The 24,060-nt window shown below is 39.8% G+C and overlaps 1 protein-coding gene across 1 annotated transcript in view; it reads left to right on the top strand.

Annotated features, from left to right (window-relative positions):
* LOC120548247 (1-phosphatidylinositol 4,5-bisphosphate phosphodiesterase beta-1-like) overlaps positions 1-19,680 on the top strand; it is a 35,802-nt gene extending 16,122 nt beyond the window's left edge. Inside the window, exons 14-32 of the mRNA XM_039784358.1 lie at positions 1-104; positions 2,491-2,546; positions 6,006-6,102; positions 6,552-6,636; positions 8,068-8,192; positions 9,375-9,529; positions 9,676-9,843; positions 9,940-10,039; positions 10,775-10,879; positions 12,440-12,552; positions 12,632-12,776; positions 12,929-12,982; positions 14,414-14,591; positions 14,825-14,957; positions 15,356-15,432; positions 16,863-16,952; positions 17,142-17,199; positions 17,368-17,454; positions 18,153-19,680. The exon at positions 1-104 is cut by the window's left edge and continues 62 nt beyond it. Of these exons, the coding sequence (XP_039640292.1) occupies positions 1-104; positions 2,491-2,546; positions 6,006-6,102; positions 6,552-6,636; positions 8,068-8,192; positions 9,375-9,529; positions 9,676-9,843; positions 9,940-10,039; positions 10,775-10,879; positions 12,440-12,552; positions 12,632-12,776; positions 12,929-12,982; positions 14,414-14,591; positions 14,825-14,957; positions 15,356-15,432; positions 16,863-16,952; positions 17,142-17,199; positions 17,368-17,454; positions 18,153-18,305 (2,083 nt within the window). The 3' untranslated portion in view covers positions 18,306-19,680. The remainder of the gene's footprint in view (positions 105-2,490; positions 2,547-6,005; positions 6,103-6,551; positions 6,637-8,067; positions 8,193-9,374; positions 9,530-9,675; positions 9,844-9,939; positions 10,040-10,774; positions 10,880-12,439; positions 12,553-12,631; positions 12,777-12,928; positions 12,983-14,413; positions 14,592-14,824; positions 14,958-15,355; positions 15,433-16,862; positions 16,953-17,141; positions 17,200-17,367; positions 17,455-18,152) is intronic.
* Positions 19,681-24,060: the final 4,380 nt, after the last annotated feature.

The raw sequence follows: 24,060 nt of genomic DNA, 5'->3' as shown, positions 1-24,060 counted from the left end.
CAAGAAATCCCACAAACCCTCCAATAACACAGACACCAAAAGACTGGCGGACCAACCTGCCAATCAGAGCAACGACCCAGTGTCTCCTAGCAACAACACAGGAGGTAAGACACAAAGACAAAAGGACTTTTTTTTCAGCCTAGAAATCCATGTGAAATGTGTTCAGCTGTGACACACTCACAGTCTTTTTTTTTTTTTTATCAAAACACAAAACAGCCTGTAATGACCGTTGCTTTCTCAGGCTACAATAACTGCATATGGCTGGAGAATATTAATACCAAAAAGTATTCAGGCTTTAATTTAGTAGCATTGATGTTAAGATTTTTGTTGGTACTGTTTCCAAATGACATATTTCCTCACAAATATGAGTCACCACCAAATTAGCTTCAGTTTGAAAAAAGGTACAATGATGGCGCTGTAGCTCCAGCGCTGCCACCGATGATTGGTTTGTAGAGATTCAGACAGCCAAGTTTATTTTTACATATTTATTGAACAAACCACAAGGAGAAAAAGACAAAATAGATTTGGAGAAAAGAGGGCAAAATGTGACAAATATCACAAGTTTATTTTAAATAGTTTGCACAAGCATGGCTGTTACAGAGTGTATGTGACTGTAGCTTATACAAATGTGTTTTCAGTTGAAGTTAAAACGTGATAATTATCGCACAAAATTCTGTTCATATTTACTGGATTCAGAGTCTCCTTAAAAGCCCCGTCGTCAGAGAACACTACACAATCAAAAAATCATTTTCATCACGACTTTGGCCAAAGGGACAAATCTGCTCCTCCTGCTCACACTGGGGTCTTTGGAGTTTTTTTCTGCAGTCCTCTGCACCTCATCAGGGATGTCTCAGGGATGTAATGAGCAGGACATCCCAGAAGAGCTCGGAAGCTCAGAACAGCAATTAAACAGCAGTGCAAGGGGAAATCAGAGAGCTGTATTGACACGTCTGATGTGCAAATCCTGAAAACAGCTCTGGGACTGAGAGCCCAGACGTACACAAAGAGAGTAGCCATGCTGAAGTACATACTCATACACTGGCCGTGAACCTTTAGTTGGTGAATGCCTGAGTGGGCTGAATAATCACCTGCAGAGAAGTTGTTTACAAATCTACAGTTTGGTTTATAATCTGATATTTTGTGCATTTTCTACTTGAAGTTGCGTATTACTCAGATATTGTGGTGGATCATTTATTTTTGGTTTGATTGTAATGTATGCCAAAAGCAAAGCTATGTCATTCTTGCAGACTGACAGATTGAAAGTGTCATACATTTCTACAAAGGACACTTGAAAACGAGGAAGCAACCAGTTATTTACCAAGGGGGTAAGCTAGCATCTGTCAAGCGTAGCTCCTATGGAGCCATTTTGATGCTAACAAGTGCTCACCCGCCGTTAGCATCCCATTGACTGCCATTCATTTTGACGTCACTTTGACAGCGAATAACTTTACATCTGAAGCATTTAAGGACTCTATTTGTCCATTGTTTAGTTCTAAAGAAACACGACAATGTATAAAAGGCTCCATTACCTTGTACCTGACGTTATGGCTCCGTAGCAGACGTTTTTGTAAAAATAGGCTAACGATTGTGTCATAACCACGCAACTTACTGTCGCATAGTAGAGGAATTACCGTACAGTACAGGAGAAGCTCGCAGGCAGTTTCGACTTACATTAGCTGTTTAAGTTTAATTACTAATGTTAACTAGCATTTTAGTTAGCAATAATTAGCCTTTGCCCATGTTATCTCCTTACATATACCTACGCTCTCCGTCTCTGTAAGATTGGGAATGATTGAGATTTCTCTTGGCACAGCTACCAGAAGACTTACAACTTTCAGACAGGTTGCTCACGTCACATTTACGTCTTCAAGCTCAGTTGGAGGCTGCTCAGTAACGCTCAGCGCTAACCGGAAAAGTGCTTCTAATATCCTTCACTGGTCTCCGTCCAGAGCAACGGGATCTATTGGTCCATTTATTTAACTGTGTATGTTATTTACCGTATTGCCGTGTAGTTTTTGGATGATACTATATTAATGCCTGTGTGGTGTTATTTTTGTAAAAAAAATATTTTGTTAGTTAGTTATTAATAGTAGATTATACTACATAACAGTTTTGCCAGCTGGGATGTAAAAACTTTGAGGCTCAATATCTCAGAACTACCCTAAACGGAGATAGAATCTTATAATTCTAAGCTCACGATTTCTCCCATAGAATGTTTTTTTTTCCAACCCAGTTTCAGGACTTGTCACCAGCGTTAAGGTTACTCTCATTAAACTGAAGTATTTGTATGACGGTGTTGTATTTGCCGTGAGAATACCAACCTTGTAATCCGACGTGTAATCAGTTATGTCGTGTACACAGTGTCAGCTGAACACACAGGGTCACGTTTCATACTGGTGTTTGATATTTGGAAGAAAAAAGAAAAAAAAAGAGGACGAAGGAGTGAAGAGACGATGAGGATGAAGACTTGTTTAACTTTAATTTTAACAGAGATGGAGGCTGAGAGTGAGGAAGATGATGATGATGAAGATGATGATGGTAAAAAGGTCAGTGGTGACATCACACAAAGCTGAGGGGCGGTCGCCCTCACTGCTGTCGCCATTTGTTAACGTTTACAAGTGTTGTTTTTTTCCCATTGTTTTGTTGTTTATTATTTATGCCATTGTCTTTGTTATCTTGTTACGTAATCTAAATGTTACTGTTGTTAGCGCTGCTTTTTTTTGTCGTTTGTGCTTTAATTTGTCTCTGCGGTGTGTTGCTGTTTTGTCCTCTCGCTGTCGTAGCTTATTCTGAATGTTCTGTTGTTGCTTTTGCTGTTTTCTTATCCTTAGTGGTCACAGTTGGCCTGAGCCATAGGCTGTAGCCATACAAGCAATGAAATCTAACTGTTTACTGGTTTACACTACACTTACTACTACACACTGGTTTACTCAAACAATACTCCAATCATTGCTCTCCTATATAATTGTCAGACTCGTGATAGTTAAAAAAATAAAAATAAAAATGATGAGAATCGCTGCAGATATCGTCTTTTTTTATTCTGTGCATTCTTCTTCCTTGTCAATACCTGTAGCCTACATTACCCACAAGGCAACTTGACCGCAGACAGTTAGGTCAGTAGGGGCTAGTAGGGGCTAATGTACCCTCAAGCAATTTAAGGATGATGAGCGGGCACAGAGGTCTGAGGTAAGCTCAGATTCATTATTAAAAGTCTGCAGCCCCACCGACGCTGGCTCAAGTGACACCTGAGGCAATTTATCCAACAAGTCCTCCATACAACAATATAACTCATTTATTCCTACCCTCTAAAACACATGTGTCAAACTCAAGGCCCGCGGGCCAGAGCCGGCCCCTCGCAGATTTTGATCCGGCCCGCATATCAATATAGGTTCACAATACATTTTGGCCCACCTAGTTTTTGTCACCTTTTCTGACGTTGTCATTTTTTTTTTTTACGATTTTTAACTTTTTCGGACCTTGTTGTCACTTTTGCCGAAGTTTTTGTCACTTTTTCTGACGTTTTTGCCATTTTCGTTTTTGGGCGCTTTTTTTCTACGATGGCTGAGGAACTTTTTCCTGACTTCTTTAGGACTTCATGACGACCAAACTGTAAGTGAGAAGACTTATGCAATAATACAGTCAAAGATATTTTACTTTTTCGATTAAATAAAAGCATATCAATAAACTAAACATGTCTGGCCCTTGATGTGATTTTTATTTTCCAGTGTGGCCCTTAGTGAAGTTGAGTTTGACACCCCTGCTCTAAAATGACCTGTAGGAGCATTTCATAAATTGCAGCCCCTAGCGGTGGCTAGTGATGGTCAAATGAAGCTTCGCGAACCAGTGTCTTTACTTTCTGAGCTCACTAGATGGCGCTCTCTGTTCAAAGAAAAAGGTGAAATGAATGGCAATTCAATGGGTTTTCAAACCCTGCTGAATAGAGAGCACCATCTAGTGAGCTCAGAAAGTAAAGACACTGGTTCGCGAAGCTTCATTTGACCATCACTAGCGGTGGCAGGAAATTCGTCCACAGTAGTGTTTTCCGCTCCTAAGCCGACTACACACGATCCGTGGTAAAACCGCTCTGCGCTGGCCGTTCCATGGTTTTCTTATGGAGAATTGCCACTGAGCGCTGTGCTCAAAGTTCAAATTATTCCCACTTTGACGTTGCCGCTGACCTTTCAAGACCAATTCCAGAACGTATACCTGCTCTGCGCCCTACCTTTCAGTTTTACCGTGGATCATGTGTAGGCGGCTTTACACTTTGTCGCCTTATTTCCTGCTTTGCTCCTGTCATAATTACTGCAGCAATTAGAGGGTAGCGCCGCCATAAATGTAAATATGAGTCTTAAAGCTATAGTGCACAGTTTCTGTCTCCCCCATGAGGAATTCTAAGTAATGACAACAACACTGTCGGCGCGTTCACATGACACAAGCCTTCCCCTCCTCCACACAGTTGCTAGTAGCCAAGGAGGACACGGAGGATTAAAAAAACATGATGGACTCTTCAGCAGAGGTTATTATCTTTGCTCGATTTTCTGCGCTCTAATGTCGCCAAACGACAGCAGTTTCTGAACATAGCCATACTGAGAAATACAGAGAGTTTTGTGGCGCTGATAGTCTTAATTAGCAAGTTATTTGGCAATCGCTTGAACGTAACGGACGTCCATTAATATCAAAAAGTTACGCACTGAAGCTTTAATTGCTGCTTAAACAAACGACTTATGTGGGTGTTTTTCAGGGGAGGACAGTCTTAATTTATCATATTATGTGCAGCTTCCTCTGCAGACACAAAAGGCTTTATACAATTTATTTTCCCACCTACAGTTTTACAAGACCTCCACAAAAACAGATCTTCATGTGTAAAATAGGCAGAGTTCCCCTTTAAAGGTCCAATGTTTGGGAATTTCTCCCATCTAGCGTTGAGATCATATCTCGCAATCAACTCTCTCGCACCACGCAGTTCAAAGTACGTATTACAGCTACGGTAGCCTTCACGCTTTTTTCTGATGACGCCGGTCTCTTGCGCTTTTTAATATCCTTTTTCTTTTTCTGGGCGAAGAAGAAGACTCCTGTTCCTGAAATTTGGATTTTGAATATGTTTGATATGTTATGAATATGTTATATATTTTGATATGTTTCCTCTTCAAACTTGCCGGGGCCGGTCGTGGGGGAAGCAACGATACCCATTAGCAGCATTAGCAGCGCCTGTGAGTTTATCATGTGACAGCGAAAACGCGGAAGGCGGAGCAGTATGTCCTGTATGTCCCTTAGCGGCTAGCGTATTTCAAGATGGCACATGAATATGGAGCATCTAACCCAGTTCATGCGAATGCAAATGTAAAATTTTAAGCCAAGAGGAATACTTGGAATTGATGGTGGTGGTAAATATTCATGAAAAAGGACACGTTTGTGAACGGGCAACACAGATTTTGTTACTGAACAACTAAAAACGTTGGACCTTTAAGTTTATCTTCACAAGCATTTTGGGGGAAAAACAAGAAGAGACACAATCTGGTAAAACAAATAAGCAAACTCCTGATAAAAATGTTTTCTTTGTTGAAACACAATTCGCTATAGAGAAGAGAAGAAAGAACAAATGCAAACAATAACAAGAAAACTAGGCCTGCTGTGAGGTCAGTTATGAGAGGTTAGTGTGTTTGCACATGTGTGTGTGTATTTGTTTAAAAAGTGTACATGGATGTCTTGTAGAAATTGGTTTGCTGTTTACTCTTGTTGTTACGTTTGTATTACTGCGACCACCCCGCGCGAGCATAAACAGTTATGGCGCTCTCATGACGTCACATTTGCGTGCGCCAGCTCGGCTGCGGCTACTGAAAAAAGGCCTTTAGAGTACGGGACTGAAACAATAAAAACGGTGTATCTGTTGAATCTGTTCCCTCCCAGCATTTCCCCATTTCATGCTGCCGTCAGACCTTAACACCACTGATTTCAATATGTGAATCTTTCCTCTAAAACTTTATTCCCGTTGTCATTTCATTCAGGGCTCAGCAGAGCGAGAGGCAGTGGCTACAGAGGAAATGTCAACTCTGGTTAACTATGTCCAGCCAACCAAGTTCAACTCCTTCGAAGCCTCCAAGAGTAAGAAAAGCAGATCCAAACCCGACACGTTGACATTCTGATACACACTCTCATTGTTTTATATATTTCTCTCTCTCTGTAAGACAGTTCTTGGAACAGTACTCCCACAAATCCTTCAATTTCATTTCATGCATCAGCTCTATCTGCACAAGGATTAATATTTCATGTCTTGAGGATAATCTCTGATAAAAAAAAAAGATCTTGTTTCTGATAAAAAAACAATTCTCTGTGATGAATCTCTTTGTTTCTTGAAATAACAAATGCGCTCTGATCTAATCTGAAGTGTCATTTTGACGTTTATCATGTTATGACACAAGGCGTGCAAAGTTTGGGTCCACAGAAGCATAAAAAAAAGGCTAAAATGTAGAAAGTTATTGGAATTATTATCAGAAGATGATGTGAGAATCATGTTGAAACCAATTTAATTGCTGAAAAATGTCTGTTTGTAGAGGCAGCCCGCTGTTACCACATGTCGTCTTTTGTGGAGACCAAAGCTTTGGAGCATCTCACAAAGTCACCAGTGGAGTTTGTGGAGTATCCTTGGCAACAGTTACCGCAGCTACCCCCCACCATGGCAACTGCTTCTATTCTTTGTGTCCCACTTCCTCTTTTTGATGCTTTGTTTGTATAAACCTTCAAACATCTGTCTTAGTCTCTACAGGAAGTGACTGTCTTACCTGTATCTCTCTATATAAACCAGTGTGCACCAGGTTTAATTAGGGTTGGGTTCCGAAACCCATATTGGCATCGGTTCCTAAATGATCGGTATCTACCGGACCGAATGACAACGCAGATTTCAATTCAATTCAAACAACTTTATTTATCCCAAAAGGGAAATTCCATTTCCAGCAGTCTTCAGACCCAAATAACAAAAACATTTACACATAAACGCATACACAACAGACAGCAGATTGTCAGAAACAAAATACAAGGGACGGGCAGCGAGTGTACACCGCCCTGTTTGAGGCGAGAAATGACAGATACATAAATCAGGTCCCCAAACAACTTGAAGACACCTTAGTAAAACAAAACAGGATGCTCGTTCCAGAGACTATTGTCTAGATTTAAAAGTCGGATAACAGACGGAATAAAGGACTTTGAATAGCGGTTTGTTTTCCTGAGTGGTGCCACTTAAATGCCGTGTGCTGCTCCCTGGTGCTCAGAAACAGACGTTACAGGCAACAGAAGCCTCACTGCACGTGACGCAAGTTAACACTACACTTGGCAGCAGGTTACGTTAGCCTACCATTAGCTAGTAGCTGGCTTAAACACGGTTAAAATGATGAAAATTAAACTAACTTGTGGCTGTATTTCAGTGACAAGGATTCAAACACTGGGACGATTAACAGTCTGCAGCTAAAGACACAGAGTAGACTGGCTGCACTTTTTGAGACACTTTGGCCACTGTTGTTGTCGGAAATGATGAATTTAAGTGCACCTTGTAATCTCTTGGTGCATTCAAGTGCACCTCGAGAATCTCTAGCTGCTGTTGTAAAATACCATTCTGCCATCTATTGGTAGTTCTTTCTGTTGTTTAAAAACAATTGACTGGCCTTAGCAATTAACAAGCCGTTCTTTAGTCACCGACTGTCGTTTGGACCTCTTTTTTTTTTAAGTATCGGTTCAAGCACCGTTTAGGCACTGTTTTTAAAGTATAATTTTAACACTGGTATTGGAAAAAGCCCAAACGATACCCAACCCTAGATATAATACATTTTACTTGAAAATATGTGATGATGTAATAAGTGTAGTAACAAGTGTATTAGTAGTTGTAGTTAGAAGCGCCGTAGTCGTAGCAGTTGCAGTAATATCTATACAAAAACATATTTTTATGGAGTTATGGTCTTTTGGTTTTGTACATGTGCGACTGGAAGATGTCTTGCTGTATTTTTTATCTTTGAAGTACAGCAGTGTTTCGGCAAATGTTGGGTACAACATAATTGTTCTTAACCTTACATTAACCAGATATAATAAATCCCAGTTGAGTCGTATCTATCCGAAAGGAACAAGAGTCGACTCATCCAACTTCATGCCTCAACTCTTTTGGAACGCTGGCTGTCAACTGGTGGCTCTCAACTACCAAACTATAGGTGAGTAGGAATGTCAACATTTTGTGCAACAGAGCTGTGATGCTCAACCCGTTTTGGCTTGTGACCCCTTCAATCAAAGCTTCTTAAAGATTGCATGTATCTCTAGATTGTGACCAGTTCAACCACAGTGTGAGTCTCCCTTCACAGATTGTTCTATTTGAACAGTTGTAGAGGGATAAATATCTAAAATGATCCACTAACTCACAAGAAAAGAAGACACATTTGCATTTCATTTCAAAAAACAAAACATTTAAGACTGGGGTAATCAATTAAGGGAGTACCTCATTTTCAATGATGCCAAGACATCAGACAAACAATCAATAAGCAAACTAGTTCAATTAAAAATACACTCATACAGAACAGCAAACAATATCTGTTTAAACAGTTACAGGCTGATAGTGGACGTTATTAAGTACTGTCTTAAAGCGTGCAAGTGATATGAAAGTATTCCATTTTAGGTCAAGTTGCAAGAGATTTAATGAGTCTGCTGCACTTACACTTACTAAAAGCAGTCTTTCCAAGTTCAGACTTGGCACGAGGCACCTGAAGAACCAGCCGGTCACTGGAGCGAGTTAAAAGTGGACCATGGTTCCAGTGCAACACAGATTTAATATATGATGGTAATTTTCCGACCAGGGCTTTAAAGCTGTACAGATACCAGATACTGTACAGATACAGTGGTGAGTATTTTCGCTATCACCGGTAATATTAAAAGAAAGCTCATCAACGCGTCACCTCACATCCCCCAGATTTATTTTTGCAATGCTTGGGGGTTAACCTACCTCACAATAGGAACACAAGACTCTCCTGGATGATTCAGTGCTAAAAGTGTTATATTCTGGCCAGTGGTTATACATATTTATAATATATTATAAACACATAGTAGTTAACAAAGCTAACATAGTTAGTTAGACAGACCCAAAATTCATCCAAAATCTGAAAGTTAATTGATTGAAGCTGAGAATATATTTCATTAATTCAAAGCATCAAAGGTGGTATGGCAAAAGAGTTCCAGGGAGGACCAAGAATCCTGGGAGGACTTTTAGGCTGCTTTCCTCTCCTGCACTGAAATTACTTTTTTCTTAATCTATTGTATGTACGTTGTATATCTTTGTGCAAATAAACTAAACTAAATTGTTTGTACTTTGTTGCCCTAAACGTAATATGAGCTGTTTGTTTCAGATTTGTCCATGCAGCTGAATCTCTTCATGTTCGAGTACAACGGCCGGAGTGGCTACAGACTGAAGCCTGAGTTCATGAGACGGCCGGACAAACACTTTGACCCCTTCACAGAAAACACGGTGGATGGCATCGTAGCCAACACCCTCTCTGTGAAGGTGCAACTGCAGTACTTTCTTTTTTATTAAAGCCTCTACATGTACTGTAGATATGCATTGCTTTATAGATCATGTAAACTGTCCCTATACAGCAGTATATATTTGTTCCCTGACACATGTTTGGTTTATGTCTCTGCGCACTGTAGGTGATTTCAGGCCAGTTCCTGACTGAGCGGAGGGTGGGTGTGTATGTGGAGGTGGACATGTTTGGACTTCCTGCAGACACCAGGAGGAAAGCGCTGAAGACCAAAACCTCCCAGAACAACAACGCCATCAACCCAGTGTGGGACGAAGAGCCGATTGTCTTCAAAAAGGTGAGACGCGGCAGAAAGACAGGAGGGACGGACTGTAATCCTGTACCACCTCTGTCCAATCTGTCTGTTAATGGTGGGACTTCCACTCTCTGACAGGTGATTCTTCCAACTCTGGCCTCTCTGAGAATCGCTGCTTTTGAGGAAGGAGGGAAGTTTATTGGTCATCGGATTATTCCAGTGTCTGCCATAAGACCAGGTAGTTACTTTAGTCACATGTATCCTTAACTTTCTCTCTGTCTACTGTGAAACTTTGAATTGGTCATCTGTGAGATGTTGTTTTGTTTTTTTTATATCTTTAGTGCAAATGGCTTGCTGCTGTCGTGTCGTGGAGATCCAGTCAGTGTGGTGTCTTCATCTATTTATCATATGTCATATGTTTTAACCTTTTTCACCTCCCTACATTTTCTCTATTTATTAAAAAGAATTGGCCTTTTCTTGTGTAAATGCAGCACTATGCCAGAAAATGATTGTTTAAAAACTTTCCTGAACTGAAATTATGATAATGTACTATTGTATTATGTCGAAAAATAAGTATTGAGTAGCACAATGGAAATGTCTTTAAATGCAAATTCCTCCAACTTGAAAGATTATTACATGCAAACTTCATTTTCTTTTGCCTTTAATGGCTGTGTAGACTCTAAATCTATTTATGTATTTGTCACATTATTCAGAAACTGCCGGTCCTTCCTATTTACCTTACCTTCTGGCTCCCACTGTTTTAAAACCCATTTAAAACAGTTTGCAGAGACATGCTGTTGGTTTGAAAAATGTCATTCACCACTTAGAATGATAATCTTTGTCTTGTGATTTTGTCCTTACGTGAATCTTCATGACTGATGTTTGGTGTGAACTCGACTGCACATCTCTCTATTTTCTAACTTTCTTGCCAGATTCCTACATTATTGTTCACCCTAATAAATGTTTCCTTTAGGTTATCGTTACATCAGCTTGAGGAATGAGAAAAACCAGTCTCTGATTCTACCAGCTGTGTTCGTCTACATCGAGGTCAAAGATTACGTCCCAGACACCTTTGCCGGTACGACTTTCTGTCAAGTCACACTTTCCCCCACTTTCTCCCAACACTTCGGTCTTTAATGGCCCCTTTCCATGATTTAAAATTGTCTTTATTCAAACAAAACAAAACATGGTGAAACGTAAACAGTAAGACATTAAATAACGTGGAAAAAAGGACATTTAAAGCCTCCAAGAGATTTGCTGCAGATTCATGTAATGATGATTTTTTGCAGGATGATGTTGCAGCAAAAAGAAATCTAAATGTCAAATGTGCAGGTTGCTGTGAAATGTATTGAGCACATATATGCTCCCCAGCTCCCCCACCACAGGAGAAATAACAATGCACAGAAGTTAGACTTCTCACAGGTTTCCTGAGCGTTTAGGCACCTGTTTGGCCGGTGACGTATACACAGAATACTAACAGGTATCCTGGGCACATTTATGATCGCAATAGATCACACTTTTCCTGATTTTGATGACACTATCCTAGATATCAGCATCAAGGGAGACTTTAGACCCCTGGTGAAGGAAGTACTTAAATCTTTGTTACAGGTAAAAGCCCTGCATTCAACATTCTACTTGAGTAAAAGTACAAAAGTATTAGCATCAAAATATACATTAAGTCCCAAAAGTAAAAGTAGTCATTATGCAGAATGGCCCATTTTAGAAAAAAATATGTTATATTGCTGGATAATAATGTGTTAATGTGTTCATAACTTTAATCTTGCAGCTGGTCAAGGTGGAGATCATTTTAATGACTTTATATACTGCTGGGTGGCTTGTGAAGTTTAATGTTTTACCTTATCTTTTATCATTTATTTGTAGATTATATTCTGTATTATTAATTAAATCTGCTAAGTAACTAAACTATCAAATAAATGTGGTGGCGTAATAAGGACAGTATTTGCCTCTGAAATGTAGTGAAGTAGAAGTATAAAGTAGCAGAAAATTAAGTAAAGTACAAGTACCTCAAAATTGCATTTAAAGGTGCACTATGAGTTCCTGCATGGTTTCAGCGCGATTTCATTTTTGTCTCAAATCGTAGGCATCTCTCCTTGATCCGCTTGATCCTGTGTTGTCTTGGGAGACAACACAGTGGTCATAAACATCAAACAAACACTAGGGGCACAGGCTGTGCACCAAAATACAACAAACCACGTTCCAGCCAATCACCGACAAGATGGTTGGGGGAGGGGGAGGGGGTTAGTGACAGTCAGATAGTCATGACAGTTACGGAAACATGGGGGAGGGTTGAGCTTGCTCTGTTTTGTTTGGAATTTACTTGGAACGTCAACAGAAGTGACGTCATGCAGGAACTCATAGTGCACCTTTAAGTGTGGTACTCATGTAAATGTACTCAGTTACCTTTTACCATTGCTTTAGACTTATACTTTCAGTCTCTCAGTTTTTGAGCCACCATCTACAAACAACTTCTGCATGCACTACAACTTGTACAAATGTATGTAGCCTAGCCTATCTACCCTGTTTGTCAGTAAGTCCACGAGACTAGTTATGTCTTCTGACCATCTGAAGCACAACTGGCAACTCTGTATTTATCTGTTTCTATATATTTCCTCTGTAGATGTGATAGAGGCTTTGTCCAACCCTATTCGATACGTCAACCTCCTGGAGCAGCGGTCCAAACAGCTGGCGGCTCTGACTCTGGAGGACGTGGAGGAGGACACGCAGACTGAGGTCTGTCCTCTTTCCTCTGTTTTTATGTTTCTGTCTTGAAAGCAGAACTCTAATGCTGGTTGATGTGTTTTTTTTTAAGGATGAGGCGGACAGCTGTGCAGAACGTAAGAACGATGTGAAATCAGCTCCTCTGGAGAACGGGCTCAGCCCCGCCCCTGGCCCTGCGGGCCACGCCCCCATGACGCCCAAAGCCTCCGCAGCCAATCAGCAAGCAGCTGCCACAGGTAGCATCCACCTACAAACAAAGGCACTCATTCAGAGAATGTGTAAAGTGCATCCTTAATATGCTAATATTGATAATTTTAGCTGTAGTGCTTAAAGTGCTATTCATTTTAATGTTGTTATTGATGTTGATTATGTCTTTTCTGCATTTTAGAAGCAGCCAAACCAGCAGCAAAGAGTGAAGATCTGGTTTTAAGTGTTTTGATAGGTCAGTATCTTGCTTTCTAATCATTTTTGGAAAAACTATCCACATACCTTTTTATGGTGCATACAAATACTAAATTAATAATTATTGACATATTAATATATTTATGTATCATGTTTTCATGTTAAACGTACATGTGGCACAGTGAATACTTAAGCTTGTGGATCTTACCTACAGGCCAGTAAGCCTATCATCAGTGTTGTGTAAATAATGTTAATAAAAAAATCACAAATGGGCAGATTTATCTTTGCTAATAATATGTTGGATTCATGGTTATTTATATTTTCAGACATATTTTAACTTTTGGAAGAAAGAAAAAACTGTCAAGAAATTATCAAACAATAATTTGGTGGCCCCACTGCAGTAACTCGGTGGGACACAGTTAATATGTGCTGGTGTTACAATCCATCTATATAATCAAAAATCCAAGTATTCTTCTTGTAGCAGGACATCTTGGAAAAGCTTATTTAAAGCTATAGTACGTAGTTTCTGTCGCCCCCATGAGGAATTCTAAGTAACGACAACAATTCTGTCGGTGCGTCCACATGATACAAGCCTTCCGTGAACACGCTTCACCCTCAACCCTCCCCCACGCAGTTGCTAGTAGTAAAGGAGGACACGGAGGATTAAAAAACATGATGGACTCTTCAGAAGAGGTCATTATCTTCACTTGAGTTTCTGCGCGATAAAGTCGCCGGACAACACCAATTTCTAAACATAGCCATACTGAGTAGAGATGGTTCGATACCATTTATTGATTCCCAATACCGATTCTGATACCTGAAATTGGGTATCGGCCGATACCGAGTACTTATCCGATACCAGTGTGTCATATATTTTATTATGTTTTAACAACTGTATACTACTGTCCCTGTATGGATGTGATAGGATTTCTATCTTTGTTGTCTGTCTGGCTCAGGTTAAACTCTTTGTGAAACATGAACAAACTTTCTTTTATTCTCCAGTTTGACCGTCAGTTATAACGGAAAAAGAACATAAACTACTCCAACGTAGATTTTCTTTAGGGCTTTATTACGTGGTATCAGATCGGTGCATAACCTCCAGTACTTCCCGATACCGATACCAGCGTTTTAGGCGGTATCGGAGGCACAGTATCGGAGGAACATCTCTAATACTGAGAGATACAGAGAGAGTTGTGTGGAGCTGATAGTCTTAATTAGCTTTGTAGCAACTCATTTGGCAATGACTTGAATGTAACGGACGTTCATTAATATCAAAAAGTTACGCACTAAAAACAGAACATTTTTGGTGGCGATTGACTGAAAACGTGTCATAAATGATATGATAAAAACCTTCCATTGTCCAAGCTTCAACAGAAATAACAGAGAGAGAGAGAGAGAGAGAGAGAGAGAAATACACCAGAGAAAGAATAAGCTTTATTAAACAATGTTGTGTGATCCCTTGTGGTAACAGATGTTCAAGTGTGCACCATAGAGAGTCTTCAGCAGTCAAAGGTTTACCAGAAGGAGCAGAGGCGTCAGTTTAAAGAGCTGAAGGAGTTAGTGAGGAGGCACCAGAAGAAAACCTCCGAGCTCCTCCGAGAGTTCAACAACAAGCAAAAGAAGGTGGCCAGACAGTGCAGCAAGAGCAGGTACACACACATAAAGTCCTCTTCTCATCTTACTACTTTAATATCGAGCCAAACATATCATTTCATTGTTGCCTAACTAAAATTATCATTACCCCTCTCTTGTTCTGTGTGAAGTGAAATATACTTAATTATTGTAACGTCAAAGTCTAGAACTTATCAGTAGTCGAGAATGTTTTCTGTGTTTTGTATAATGCACATCTGTATTCATTTTAAAATGTGTATACGTTCATCAGGGCTTCGTGTTCGGACGGTGAGAAAGACGAGCGCCTCCAGCAGCTGAGAGATGAGCAAGAGCAGCAGCTTCTGGCTCTGAGGCAGGAACAGTACTACAGTCAGAAATATCTACAGAGAGAACATATTAAAACGGTAAAGTCTAACAAAACCTACTGCTACTGCTGACCCTAACCCTATTCAATGTTTCTAAAGTTTTCTATCTGTCTATCTATCTATATTTGGATGAACTAATTTAAAGCTCCCTTTCTGTTGCAGACAGGAAATTCCCAAAAAAAAAAAAAAGATAGACAATAAGTGTCTTTGAATGGTGGACGTAACACAATATAACAATACAAATAACAAAATAAAAGAAAAATGTGCTCTCAAATTAGGTTATATGGCATGTTGTACATTTAGGATTTATAGTCAAGTTCCAAACCAATGGTCCAGGTTCTGTAGTAAATAGATCTACGTTGGCCAGGCCCTGTGTTACGTTGGCCAGGCATGCTTTGAACAATTTAAATGTGAACGAGTGTTTCTGTTTTCTCCAGCTGACAGAGCGACTGAGCAGTCTGGCTGAGGAGAGTCACAACAGCCAGATGAAGAAACTCAAAGACATCTGTGACAAGTGAGTTACAAATCTGGACATAGGCATAATTTACAGGGGGAATGGGGGGGGGGGGTTACAACCCCCAAATAATCAAAACTGGCCAGTGCAACACCCCACCTCCCCCTAACTCCCCCAATATCAAATTCTAATTTCCTTAACATAATTAAAGACATTTACACCAGAAATTGATGCAGAAAAGGCACAAATTGTTGCAGAAAAATTCACCAGAATGCAGGAAAATTAAGTGTTTGATATGCTCAAAATTTCAGTGATCTCAATGTTGAACCCAAAGTTACGGCCTTGAATCTGGGACTGAAATGACACACATTAGGGTGTTTATTCTCCATGGTGAATTACACAAAGAATTAGATTGTTATGAGCTGCTTTCATAACAGACGTAGCTTGATGAGCTGTTCCAGGCAATTTTGATCTCACAGTATGTACAACTAAGACATTACATGCCATGATACTGAAAAAAAGCAGAAACAAATCAAATACATTATGTTTGAAAGTTGAAAAGGATTTCAGAAATGTCACTTTCCCATCAAAGTTTGTTTATGTAGTCAGTTTGTACTCATATTCATTTCTATAATCTGGTATGCTTTAACTACAAAAGGTGGCCTTGTAAATCTGCTCAATACGATGCTTTATGTTTGATATTTTGGGGCGATCCCTGGTAAAACATCTTTAACCAGTGAGCATCTTTTACCACTTTTTAAGACCACTGCCTGCTGCAGAAACAACCATTTTCAACCCCAAATGTTTGTATTTGAATTTATTGAAAGGATAGCCCCTTGAGAAGTAGCATCTCATTTTCAAGGGGGTTCTATTCAAAATTATAAAACGCATACAAACAGAGCAGCATTACATAACAAACATACGCTGCACTACACAGATACAGACTGCTTGCTCCCCAGTGGTGTAGTCTACAGGATACGCAGGTATACACAGTATACCCACTAAGAAAGCTCCAGGATTTCCATATACCCACTTAAAAAATGCCCAATGACACACAACAACATACTTTCCATTATATTTTTGATATATTTTGTATTATCATCTGTGTTTTCCTTCGCATAGGCAAAATAAAGGCATTTCCAACGTAAATTGGTGCAAGAAAGTATGAAATAAAGTCTGTGACGCTCAAAATTTCCCTGGGGGAGCACACCCAGACCCCCCACTATGATATGTCCATTCTGGTCCATATATTTATATAGTACAGTATACCCGCTAAAAAACATTAGACTACGCCACTGTTGCTCACCCTCTCTCACCCACACTCCCAGCTGTTATACAAGATAATTATATACGTTAACCTGGATAATAAATCAATTACATCAGAATAAACAGCAATTGAATCAATTGTATATTTTGAACCACTTTTTCAGATGTTTTTTTTTCACCGAACCCTCCCACTTTTAGCTCTAATGTTTTTCCTGCTGCCGTAGGGAGAAAAAAGAGTTGAAGAGACAGATGGATCGAAGGAGAACAGAGAAGATCAACCAAGCAAAGACCAAAGAGAAACATCTGGCTGAAGAGTACGATCCATAAACACAGACAACCACACACACACACACACACACACAACACACACACACATTTTAATCTATTGTACCTCCCCCCAATACAGTAGCTCCCTCAGCTATTTCATACACTGATCCATGCAGCTGGTTTTGTCAGAAGAGAAACAATGTTTAGCTCCAACTCATCTGACTGTGTGTTTCCAGGGAGAAGAATGAGATCAATAAGTCCTACGTCAATGAAGTCGTCCAGAATATAAAACGGGTGAGCAGAGGATGAAGATTAAAATGTTTTCTATAGTTTAAAAAACTGCAGAGATGATGATGAAAATGTTATGTTTGCAACACTAACTCTCTGCTTGGCTGTAGCTCAGTGTATCTGCAGTCATGCAGCAATTCATAAGACTCTGGCTGTCTATTTTTCTGTCTCCAGCTTGAGGAGACTCAGACAAAGCGCCACGATCAGCTGGTGGAACAGCACACTGAGCTCCTGCAGGAGATACAAGACCAGAAACCAAAGGTAAAATACAATATGTAAATTGTCTTTCTCCGTTCCTTATGAAGCTCCCTTTGGGTCCTTGTCTTGCCTCAGTGTAATACACCTCCTACCCCTTCGTTTACTTCACGCTTGAATGCGCCACACAGCAAGAAGTGTCTTCTTCATGGGACTCCAAGCTCTCCAAGCTGCTGCTACTGTCTCTGGCTCCAAACCCACACAGTTTAGGAACAGAACTGACATCAACGCGGGGCGTTTGAGTGATGTAACGTGCCCTTTGGCAGCCATATTGGAGCTACTCAACTTTAAGCAGCAATGGCTGAAAACAGCTGTTTGCATATTTTTAACATACAACCCATGTGTCTCAACACTAAGAATAAACAAGGAATATTTCTCTGTTGTTTTTGACTTCACTGATTCTGTGTTTTTTTTTAAAGATTATTTTTTGGGGCATTTTTAGGCCTTTATTGACAGGACAGTTGAGGGGGGAATGACATGCAGCAAAGGGCTGCAGGTCGGCGTCAAACCCACAGCCCGCTGCGTCGAGGAGTAAACCTCTACATATGGGCGCCCGCTCTCCCAACTGAGCTATCCGGGCGCCCACTGATTCTGTGTTTACATAATCTCAGTTTGGTTTGCAGCAGTGGCTAATCATGGTGAAGGAATCAATCGGAAAGTAATCTGTAATCAACGTGAATTATAATTCTCCTGTTTTTCTGCAGCTGCAAGGGGCCGTGGAAGCAGAGTTTCAGGATAAGTTCCAGTGTTTGCCCGGAGAGATTCAAGCATTCCTGCAGGACAGGAAGACGGAGGTTAGAGGACACAGCAAGTCCCGACCATCGACCCCACACGAAACGCTGTCAGAGGAGGACTGAGGAAGAAGCACATGTGACCAGGAGTGATGAAGAAGAAGAGTCGATGAATCAGTGGAAGTAGAGGAAGTAAGAGGGAAACGTTGATGAAAGGATAGTGAGTCTTATGAAGACTGTTACTTTTCTTTTTGATGGAAGAATGCTTTATTGGTTTATTTTTAAATTCCATTCAAGCATGCACTTTGTTGTCTATCTATCTATCTATCTATCTATCTGACGGTTTGTGCAGTGAACATACTATTTTATATGCACATGGAGAGATGTTTTACAATATAACACAATCACTTCAGCAGTGTTTTTAGTCAATTCCAAGCAGCTATGGCCGTGACAACTTTTACAATGGTCAGAATCAAAAACTGCAATAATAATGCACTCATAAACAGCAGCTGGAGGTTATTTTACTTTGCTCAAGAGCACTTTGGTGATAGTAAGATGAGATGCACATGCTCCTCTTTCACTTTTCCCCATGCAGATCTTGAAAATCGAGAAAATGAAGTGCAATTAGAAATGATGTGTTATTATTATAACAACCCAGAATGATGTGCACAGCAGCATAAGATAACACACACATACCCTCGTGTGATGTGAATACTGTATACTTTTCAGGATATGGGAAAATAGACACACGGCGATTTTAATGTTATTTTATGTTACATCAATCTCACTGCATCTAATGTCATGTAATATTTCAAGTGCATTTTATGTGGCCGTTTTTTGGGGGTGATGATTGTTCATCCACATTAAAAGTAAGACCTTAACAGGGATGAAGCCCATATTCAGAATATTAAAGGGATAGTTTGGATATTTTGAAGTAAGGGTACTTATCCTTAGGCAAGGCAAGGCAATTTTATTTATCTGGCACCATTCAGACATGAAGCAATTCAAAGTGCTTTACAGAGGTGAAAAATACATAAAGAATATAACATTAAAGCAACATTAAAATTACAAGTAAAAGACAAATAATGCACACAAAAAACAACCAAATAAATAGTTTGAGATAATAATACCAATTTAAAAGAAATTATATTCCAAAGACAATAAAAACAAAGCAAGCAAATAAATAATTAGATTATTTTACAGCTGATTACAGATAATTGTCAGTGTATTACCTACAGCGGCAGCTAAACGTTAGTTAGCAGTTTGTTTTAACCCTTTTAAAATATCAAAGTCACACAATAACACAAACAGACTAACCGAATGAGGCAGCGGTAACTGTTTTTGTCAAAGGAGTCCAGTGGAAGAAGAGAGAGACAACGGCTTCAATATAGCAGAACACTTAAACTGATATAGATTATTTTTAGGTGTCTAAAATATGTTTAGCTGCTGCCTCCGTCCACAGCAGGACATAGCTTAGCTTCCGTGTCGGTACTCCTGCCTGCTTCTCCAAACTGGAGGCGCGCCGGCCGCCATCTACTGTAGCTAAAGGCTCTGACACACCACCCGACGGCCGACCGTCAGCAGAAAAGCCAGTCGGACTGATCAGTCTCCCCGAGTCGGTCAAAAACGTGCCTCAGAACACACTGAAGCGACGCCGACTTCAGCGTACGTCCTGCGCTTGCGTGAGACATAATACGTCTCCATAACAGACCGGCAGCTGATTGGACAAACGCGTCACGTGGGTCTGGCTTCTCCCGAATTTCAAAACCGACCACAATGGCGGCTCGTTCAGAATACAATCTCGTACTTTACGAAAATAGTTCACCGAAACGTGTTTCTGAAAACATTTTAAGTGAGAAATAGGCCATGCAGTTGCTGAATCTGTCTTCATTTCAGATCGACAAAGGTCAGTTTAAAAGATTTTCGTCAGATTTTGAGAGGCGTTCGTCACGCTCATCCTGCTCGTCATTTCCGGTGATTTGTCATTGAGTCCGACTGCCCACTGAACAATTTAACAAGTCAGATCGACCCAAATGAACGCCGACGGCTCCTCCGACTGATGACAGGACGGAACACACCAAACAGACTCAAGTCACCGACCTCGCCAGACTGTCCGACGGCCGATAATCGGGTTGGTGTGTCAGCGCCTTAACACACTGACTATGGAGAAGTAGTTCATACAACCACACTTCAAAAAATCTGAACTATCTCTTTAATGAGTATGTCGACCCTTAATTTTGAGTGAGGAAATCATCTGAACTAGTGTAATTTGATAAAGAAAAAGGCTCAGTAAATAACTATCTGTACTTTGTATTTTACAAGATTTATGCCTAGACAACCACTCGATCATTTATTGAGTCCTCAAATACTTTGATTATGCATATATTTACTTACTTACTTATTTATTTATTTATTTATTCATGACATTTTGGGAGAAGAATTAATCACAATAGCAATTTCTGTTAGGTTATTAAAATTATACATCATAGCATGACTGTTAGCCTGAGACATTTATGAACCAATGGACTTTTATTTTAATAATGTTTAATTGAAGGAAGAGGATTTGCAAAGAAACATTTCGGGATAAGTTTTTTTTCTATAAAAACATAATCAGAGTTTTCTGAGCAGTAGCAGCAACATCCCATCAGTTCCCTCTGACTGCTACCCAAATCGACTGACAGTTGGATGTCCTGTTAGAGGTGGAAGTCTACTGCCGCTGCATGATTTATTTGATTTGATGTGAAAGTGGTGTTAGCACAGTTATCATTTTGATATGCTATTTCTTTATTTATTGTTATTTTCATTATAATTAGGGATCAAGAACATAAACCATTTGTAAAAAATGTAAAATGAATGGAGCTTGTCTCTCTTTGTACAGTGATCCTCCCAAAAAATATTTGTTGGAACACTTTCCATGTTTTGCTTTTCCTCTGCGCTAAGGCTTCAGCTGTGTTCAACAAACTTTTTGCAGGGAACCGTTTCTTCAAATTTAAGCCACTGTTGATTAAAGCTTTAGTGCGTAACTTTTTGATATTAATGAACGTCCGTTACATTCAAGCCATTGCCAAATGAGTTGCTACAAAGCTAATTAAGACTATCAGCTCCACACACCTCTCTCTGGATTTCTCAGTATGGCTATGTTCAGAAGATTGTGTCGTCCAGCGACTTTCCTGCGCAGAAACTCAAGTGAAGATAAATACTTCTTCTGAAGAGTCCATCATGTTTTTTTAAATCCTCCGTGTCCTCCTTGGCTACTAGCAACTGCGTGGAGGAGGGGGTGGGGGTTGTGCGCGATCACGAAGGCTTGTATCATGTGGACGCACCGACAGTTTTGTTGTCATTACTTAGAATTCATCATGTGGGGTGGCAGAAACTACGCACTACAGCTTTAAGGTTAAACAATCTTGGCCACAGCCTATACTTGACTTCGTAAAGGTAGCCTACACTGCAATTTTAATGGTAATATTTTAGACTCAGCTGCAAACATTAAAGTACCTCACAATTCTGTTACCACTTAAAAGTATGTGTTTAAAACATGTTTAAAGTCTGCAAAGTGGTTCTCCAACAAAATGCCTTGTTGAACGCACCCTTGCTTTAGTGATTAAACTGAGCATGCTTTATTGTCTTGGATTTCTCCACCAGATTAATAGTTTCTTGGTTTTACTGAATGCTATTTTAAGATCAATTGAAAATTAAAAATATTTGATCTAAAACTGAGGTGTTATCAGTTTATATTCCGAATGTTATAGTCCAACATCGCAGCTGTATTAACCTTTTGGAGAAGATGCACTGATGAGGCGAATGAGAGGAGGTAATTACTGTTGTCAACCACATCAAGACAAACCCCCTGCAATGCACAAAACTCTGCCATCATTTTGTGTTTGAGCACGATGATGTGGGCTTTCACAGAGAGGCAGTGAACTGTAGGTGTCATGGGGGAGGAACGTGGAGGAGGGTTTTCAAGCTGAGAGATGGTCTGTCATTACTTTGTTTAATGATGAAGTTTCTGCCTGTCGACGTCACTGACAGTATAGAAATTTTATGAATCGTTATATGTATATATGCCATCTACGACTTTCTTTCTTTCTTATTATGGGTGGCTTATTTCTTTGTCTATGTATTTACCTTGCCAGTACAATCCATCTTGCACAATGTTTGTTTTGTCATGGTATTTGCTTTCTTCTTACTATCTTTCATATTTTCTATAAACAGTCCATTTTACTTGCTCATTTCTACTCATGGTCACAAGGTTTCCAAAGGTACCAGATATGTTATGGTAAGTTAAGCTATACAATTAGGCATATTAACTCTTTTTGTGCAATTTTGTAAATCTAATGTGACGGTAGAGCCAATAGAAAATTGCATCCGGGAATCAATATTTTTCTCATTAAAGGGGAACTATGCAGGGTTTTTTTAGTTTAATTTACCTTAACGGAACAGCTTCGGAGTCATTGGAATGGTTATATGACTTTTTTGGGGTTTAATGGTGGTCGTCTCGCTCCCCCCCTAACGCCTGTGAAAGGAAAAACCACCCTTGCATTTTCGGCCAGCAAGCCACCGGCCTCAGCGTCAGGAAGTATGGCGTGATATCAGGTCTCGTGATGTAACAAAATTGCTTCACGGCACTGCACACATACACCCATTCAGGAACCGGCTAACAAGGTAACGATGGAGTTTTTCCCACTATCGTCATGGATGAGCTGGCAAAAAAGAAGCAGAAAGCTAGGAAAGCGTTGTCGGAGGAACAGAGAAAGAGGAAACAGCAGACAAGGAGAGCAAGGAGTCAGACACACAAGTAAACACAGGAGCTGCCAAATATCTATTCTGAAGCTGTAGGGAGAGCTATATAGAGAAACCTGCCAGCAAAAAGCGATAGCGCCCCTTTAACAACAGATCAATGACTCTGTGTAATGTGAAAGGGTTCCCTCATCCCCACAGAATGTTATCACCACCTCTGCAGATCCACACTTTTTCTTAGCCTCTTTTAGCTCATTGTTTTGGTTTTACTACACATTCACTGTTATTCTGATTCAGTTGAACAGGGTTGATGAAATTACCAAACAGCCACTTGGGGGCAGCAGAGACAAGCTGTAAACACAACACTGACATATTATCAGTCCAATATTTACTCTCTATTAGCTCTGTTTTTTGGTCTTTTGGACTAAATCCTGAGGGGAATATCTGTCTCTTTAGCTGCTAGATGTTTCACTTTCTTCACCAGCTAGTCTCTAACTGTGTCTGTCTTCTGCTTGGTGAAGAGCAGGTCGTGTACAGTGGGCTTTTTAGAGCTTTGTCACTGAAAACAGCTGCCTGCTGTGACTAAAAATTATGCAGATGAGTAGTGAGAGTGAACCGAAAGATTAAAGTTGTGGGCCAGAAAACCAAAACAATGCAAGCGTCCCCTTTCACATGCAAGTAATCATGTTATCCATTGTTGCTATAATTTCTTTTGCTACTTTAAGGTGACATGTCAGAGATTATAAATAAATTTTTAAAAAATGGTGGTATTTTATAGATTAAAATTGTATTCTCAACCGTTCAAGCTTATTATTTGCTTTTAAAGGTTAGTTCAGGAAATTTGAAAACTTTTAGAACTTTATACAGAAAAGATTGTTCATGTTATAAACCTGTTGATAATGAGGTCTGTGATAATCCAGAGTAACTGGAGCAATGTTTTTGGAAAGAGGTGTTGCTGACATTTTGATGTGCACCACAAACAAAATTCAGTGGAGGCTAAATCTAAGAGTCGGAAATCTCACAAGCTGGAAAGATAAAAACTAGAAAAACAAGCATCATCAACAGCTGCATGAGATGCCAGAGGTGTAAAGTAACTATGGTACATTTACTCAAGTCCTATACTTAAATACAATGTATATCTATT

The sequence above is a fragment of the Perca fluviatilis genome, chromosome 19 (assembly GCF_010015445.1).
Source record: "Perca fluviatilis chromosome 19, GENO_Pfluv_1.0, whole genome shotgun sequence".
In the NCBI taxonomy this organism is placed as follows: domain Eukaryota; kingdom Metazoa; phylum Chordata; class Actinopteri; order Perciformes; family Percidae; genus Perca; species Perca fluviatilis.
Note: the sequence above shows the minus strand (reverse complement) of the source record. Positions and strands in the feature narration are given on the sequence as shown.